The 6,635-nt window shown below is 41.2% G+C and overlaps 1 protein-coding gene across 1 annotated transcript; it reads right to left on the minus strand.

Moving 5' to 3' along the window:
• Positions 1-902: 902 nt before the first annotated feature.
• LOC119536876 (olfactory receptor 4X2-like) lies at positions 903-1,838 on the minus strand. Its single transcript, XM_037839584.1, has one exon. It carries the CDS (start codon positions 1,836-1,838, stop codon positions 903-905), a length of 936 nt encoding a protein of 311 aa, XP_037695512.1.
• Between the last annotated feature and the right edge of the window lie 4,797 nt (positions 1,839-6,635).

Here is a 6,635-nt window from a genome sequence, read left to right on the forward strand (position 1 = left end):
GCACCTCTAGACACTTCAGTGAGTAATTCCTATAACCAAATTCATTGTATGACCTATACGCAGTACAGTTATCAAGATCAAGAATTTAGACATAATTCTATTATCTAATATGCAGATCTTTTGCCCCACTAATATCCTTGATCTTGTCCTGGATCCAATCCAGGATCACATGTTGCATTTACTTATTATGAATTTTTACACTCTGTTAATCTGGAACAGTTCCTCATTCTTTCTTTGTCTTTCATGACCTTGACACTTCTGAAGAGTATAGGTCAGTAATTTTGAAGAATGTCCTTGATTTTACATCCTTTTCCTGTGTTTTTATGTGATTAGACTCAGGTATGATAGAAATACCAGAGACATGATATTCTGTGCTTCGCAAGTGCATCATATAAGGAAGCACATGACATCAATATGTCCTATAATGGGGATGTCAACTTTGATCAGTTGTGTAAGGGGGTATTTTCTAGTTTTTTCCACTTCAAAATTGCATTTTATAAAATCATAATTTTATTTTTATGAAATCATAACTGATAAGTATTTTATGAGGAGATACTTTGACACTAGGTAAACATCCTATTTCTCATAAACTATGCTTAATGACAGTGTTCCATTCTGTCAAAATTACTCTCACAGAGAAAAATATTGATCATAAAGTTATTTATAGTAATAAAAATTGGAAACAACCTAAACATTCAACAACAGAAAAAATGGCTTGTAAAATGATTGTAAAGCCAAAAGAGAAAATCTTTTACAGGCATTTAAAATGAAGTTTTTGGAGATTGGCAGCAGTTAGAAAAATTCTAGGATTAACCCATGCTGTAAGCTTTCCTTCAACCCATATGACTCTCTCGGGGATTTGATTTGGACCAAGCCCCATTCTAAATTCAAGGATCCACTACTCAGCCCCAACCATCATCTGGTCTCATTGTCCTGACCCACAGCCTCTTCAAGGCATTTTTCACCTCAGCATTTCTCAGGGTGTAGATGACAGGGCTGAGGAGGGGAGTGACCATCGTGTAGAACACGGCCACTATCTTGTCCACAGTCAGAGTGGCAGAAGGCCTCAGATAGATGAAGACGATGGGCCCAAAGAACAAGACAACCACAGTGATGTGGGACCCACAGGTGGAGAGGGCCTTGCGCCGCCCTTCAGAGCTCTGGTTCCTCAAATGGAGCAAGATGACCATATAGGAGACGAGGAGGACCACAAAGCTGATGACAGACAGGGTGCCCCCATTGGCAACAATCAGCAGACCAATGAGGAAGGTGTCAGAACAAGCAAGTTTGAGCAGTGGAAGCACATCACAGAAATAGTGATCGATCACATTGGGGCCACAAAAGGGCAAGTGGAAGGTGAGAAGGATTTGGGAAAAGGAATGCACAAAGCCCCCCAACCATGCAATTCCCACCAGGACAGCACACACCTGCTGGGTCATGATGGTGGTGTAGTTGAGGGGCTTGCAGATGGCCACATAGCGGTCATAGGCCATCACGGTGAGCAGGAATATCTCAGTACCAGCAAAGAAGTGAAAGAAGAAAAGCTGTGTCAGGCAGCCCCACAGAGATATAGATTTCTGATCAGTCAGCAAATCAAAAAGGAGTTTCGGGACTGTAGTAGAGGAGTAGCATATCTCCACGAAGGACAGGTAGCTGAGGAAGAAGTACATGGGGGAGCCAAGACTTCTGCTGGTCATCACAGTGAGCACAACGAGGAAATTCCCCACCACAATTGCCATGTACAAGGGCAGAAATATCACAAAGCAAACTCTCTGCACCTCCTGATTGTGAGAAAGTCCCAGAAAAATGAACTCAGTGACATTAGATGATTCAGCCATGAAGTCACCACCAGCAGACAGTAAGTTGGGTAGGGTGATCTGAAAGGACACAAAACAAGAGACTCTTCATTAACATGAGTGGGGGAATTATGTAACAAACCCAGGCACATCTGTGAAGTTTATGAGGTGGATATCAAAAGAGGAGTGGGAGATATGTATAAAAGGAAGAACATTCCAGGAAGGTAGAAAAGCAAGTACAAAACTATGAATAATCATTGTGTGTGGCTAGAGTAAAGGAGGTAATAACAAAAGAAAAACTTGGAGATAGAGTCTGGGACCAGTTTTTGAAGGAAAGTTATGGACTTTGGAGTTTATCCTGCAGACAATGGGAAATCACCAGGGATCTTATTCAAACGGAAAGTAAAATCACTAATGGAAATAGAGCCAGGAAGGAAAGTCTATGTGATTAGTGCCTCTTTTGGGATCTGCAAGAACCATGTGGATCAGCCAGGATGGAGTTACTATCTCCATTTTTAGATGCATTTCTGTTACTGCTGAATGGTTTTAATTGATTTTGCCTGCAGATTTCTTTCAACCTCCTTTCCTCTCTCCCTACCTGGCCTTGGTTTTCAGAAAGCCTTAAGAAAACCTCTCCACACTGCCTCCAGAGTGTTCCAAAGGGATGTCCCATCTGCACCTATGTTGACTTTCACTGCCTTCTTACTTCTGCCTCACCTCCAGATTCTCTCTTTCTACACTAAGTCAAAGCGTTACCTCATCCCTTCCCAAGAGTCTAGCTTAATCCCTTCTAAGTTCTTCTCCTAATGGTACCTTCATTTCCTCTAATCAAGCCCCCCAGTCAGGACAAAGCTCTGAATTAGCCCATGTGGGGGAACACTCAGGCTCTAGCAAGTCCTTCTCTCTCCATCCCAGCCCTCCAGACACTCAGGGCATCACAGTGACTGCTCAGGGACTGATGTGAAGGCTTCCCCGTCATGCCGGACTCCTTCAAGGAGGCTGAGGTCTGTGTGTGTCAACACTACCCCTCATAGAGTGAGACCTGGGGGACCTGGACTGGGAGTCACATGACTTCCTCTCCTACCACAAAGCTCCTTCCTTCAGCTTTTAGGACAAGGCCAGGTGCTTCAGGACAGGAGCCAGAAGGAAATCACCAAGAGTTTAAATCACAGAGACAAAGAGCAGGGCCAGAGAGCAGCCTTACCTCCTCAGATCAGCAGGGGAATTTTACCAAGGGGATGTTCATGGAAGAAAGCACAGTTAGGAGCTTGGACTCCTGGGCTCCCACCCAGGTTTCTTCAGGTAGTTTCACTGTGACATCTAGAAAGTTATTTTACTTCTCAGAAACACAAATTCCTCACTTTAATATGGAGATAATAACACCTACCTCACAGGTGTTAACTGTACTAAAGGCATTAAATGTACAGCCAGCCCCATTCCAGGATAAATTATGTCCCATCCTCTGTGCTGTCTTGGATTATTTTTGGAGAAGAGAATCAAACAACCCAACTGATAAAATCTGATAATCAGTGGCCCTTCTTTTCTCAGGGAATTTTGAAATCCCACATTTACCACACTAAATTATCACTGTGTTATGTGGTCATCTACCCCACAGAACAGTGAGCTTCCTCAGGGCAGGGATTACATCTTGCCCACCGTTCTGTCTCCAGTGCCTACTGAAGAGCCTGCCAAGAAATAACATACAATAGATGTGGTTAAAATTAATGAATTAATTATAGAGGATAATTTCTTCCCTAACCTCTCAGCTGACTCCTAGCTACATTGTAGCTGTTCCATAAACAGTGAAGGATCCCAGTTCCCCACAACAGAATCCATGTCTCCTCCATCCCTGAATCCCAGTGCCTACACTGAGCTTACCTCCAGGTAGGTGTTCAGCCAATGACCTGACCATTGGGAAAACACTTTGTAAGATGCCCTGGACTTCCTGCAATATTCTTTTGCTTGCAAAGTGGGTGCATCATATTCACACGCTAACACATGGCCAGAAAACAAGCTCACCCCAGTGTTTCTGTGGCTGTGCTGGTCTCACCTCAGTTACCTTTTCTATTCTGACCACAGAGATACAAATGAAACCCTGAGGGCAGCTCCTGGCTCACCCAGGTTTCCCGTTTAGCCAACTGAGAAGCATCACAGGTAAGATGCCAACCAGGGCTCCTACCTTGCTGGATTCACAATGCTCTGGATCTGCAACCCCTGCAAGCTTGGGAATGCTGAGACAAAGTCACTTGGTCTCAATTCTGCCTGAGTTAAAACAACAGCAGAGGAGACCTGCCTCTCTTCTGCCTCCCAGGTGTTCCACAGATGTAAGAACCCTAGCAGCTTAGCCTTGAGTTCAACTGATCAAGAGATACCAGGGGACAGGCATGATTATCATGCAAGAGAGACTGGTCCCCAGTGAGTTGCACCCTTTCCCTTTTCTAACCACGGAGATTTCCTCTGGGGAATCAGAACATGGTTAAAAAAGCTCAAACTGCCTTTTGGAAACAACTTCAGAAATCAACATTAAATGTGAACAAATTAAATTCACCCCTGTTCATAGGTACTTATTCTGTATGGGGCTCTAGGTTATTCAGAGTTTGATTAGATATAGCTCCTGCTTACCATGATTTCTATCATGTGGATTTATTTGAAATGGCTCTACTCACAAAGGCAGGTAGACTGAAGGAACAGGGACCACAAGTGTCTTGAAATGGAAATTACATCACTTTGGTGTAAGCAAGGGTATAACGCAGCAATTCTAACCCAGGGGGAGTTTTGCTCCCAGGGGACATTTGACAATGTCTGGAGACATTTTTATTGTAACAGCCTTGGAAGGAGGGAGCACTACTGGCATCTAAGTGGGCAGAGGTCAGGGATGTTGCAAAACATCCTGCAATGCAAGGACTATCTCCCACAACAAAGAATTATCTGACATAGATGTGAAAAGAGCTGCTGCTGAGATGCACTGGTATAGATGAAACAATCCTGAGTTGATAATCACTACAGTTGCATTTTCAATCATTACACTTTTCTGTCCACATGTGTATATGTTTGAAATTTTTCATAATAAAAGTTTTTTCAAATTCCATAAGTGCTCTTTGTAAAATGTGATGTCCTCTACATGAGTGCTTTTCACAAATATCACTGATTTAGTCTTACTTAAGTCTAGAATTGATATAAGATGTCACATGTTTCTACCAATGATTAATAAGAAAATTTTGATGAGACATTTTAAGGTAAAATGGTTTGGGCATGCTTGCATTTGAGAATGCAAATACTGATTTAAATATTATCTTTGTAAAGAAAGAAACATAGGAATGAAAATATGCAAATATTTTTATTGTAGCATGTCATCATGAAGTTGATTTTCTATGAAAATGTTTCAGTCAAAATCTTTTCTTTATAGACTATTTTATCTAATATATCTAAGGAAAATAGATTTTTAAACGAGTTAATTAGTATTTGTTATTGGAGACTACAACTGTTCAAATATTATGGTAGAAAATTGCATTTGTTCACCTATTTTTATAATTCAATTTGTCAGAAGAGATTGATTGTATTTCCTAACTTCGTGGCAGTTAACCTATTGACCATACCCTCACTTCTCTAGTTCTGTCAGATTCTTTATAATTAGAAAGGCATCCATACACATTCTTTGTGAAGTTATTTTGCATGTAAAATAAACAAGTGACTATCAATTTACACTTTTAAAAATATTAATGTATAAGAATGCTCATAGAAGATTTATTCAAGACAGATAAAAACAGGAGTGAAACCAAATGACCATCAATCAGAGAATGGATAAAGAAACAACTGTGGTATATTCATACAGTGGAATACTACTTGGCAAATGAAAGCGACAAACCATTGCAACCTGAAACATGGATGAATCTTGAAAACATTATGTTGAACAATAGAAGCCAGACACAAAGGGTTCATGTTCCATAATTCCATTTATATAAGTTCAAGAGCAGGTTAAACTAATCATTAATGATAGAAGTAAGATCCGTGATTGACTGCCGGGAGAGAGGATTGCCTGGAAGGGGTCATGAGTGAAGTTTCTAGGGTGATTGAAATACTCTACATTTGGTTGGGCTGCTGGTTATACAGAAGTATGCATTTGTCAAAATTCATTGGGTAATACATTGAAGGGCTGTGCATTTCAGTGACTCTGAATTTTACCTCAATTTCAAAACAACACCTAGTTGGGGTGGGAGGCCACAAAGAAGTGAGTACCTTACCTAAAATTCCTCAGAATACCTAAAACTGTGCCCAGCATAGGTGCCGAGATTTCTGGTGTCCCCCAACACTTGTTTTCTCCTTTTTTTCATCAGGAATAAAAATTACATTACCCAATCTCCCTTGCAACTTCAAAAGAAAGGACATGCAGCTTTCTCCCCCTTCCTCCTTCTTGATACTGACCTTGTTTTGTCCAATAAGTATAAGACTGAGAGGAATTATCATGGGGAGTTTCTGGGAAATATTTCCTAAAATAACAAGAGAGTCCTACTCTTCCCTCATGTGGGGATATGATGCCTGGAGATGCTGTGTCCATCTTGAAGCCATGAGTAGAGAGTAAGAGAATTGAAGAGGCAGCAAACCAATGGGCTGGCATCAGAGAATTAACAAACCAACCCTTAAAACACTGACCTCCAAACTTCTTATTGAACTTTCATGCCTCACAACTTCATTCCTCCTTACAGTCACTCAATATTCGATTGTATGTATACACCGCATTTTGCCCTTACATTCTTCAGGTGATGTTCCCTTAGGCCACCTCCATCCATTGCCAGTGGTGACTATTGCTACCATAAACAGCAGTTTGCAAATGTCCATTCA

Source organism: Choloepus didactylus, chromosome 6 (assembly GCF_015220235.1).
Source record: "Choloepus didactylus isolate mChoDid1 chromosome 6, mChoDid1.pri, whole genome shotgun sequence".
Classification (NCBI taxonomy): Eukaryota; Metazoa; Chordata; class Mammalia; order Pilosa; family Megalonychidae; genus Choloepus; species Choloepus didactylus.

What these genes read in the sequence shown, in the direction of transcription:
- LOC119536876 (XM_037839584.1), bottom strand. Translation starts at nt 1,838, where the DNA reads ATGGCTGAATCATCTAATGTCACTGAGTTCATTTTTCTGGGACTTTCT.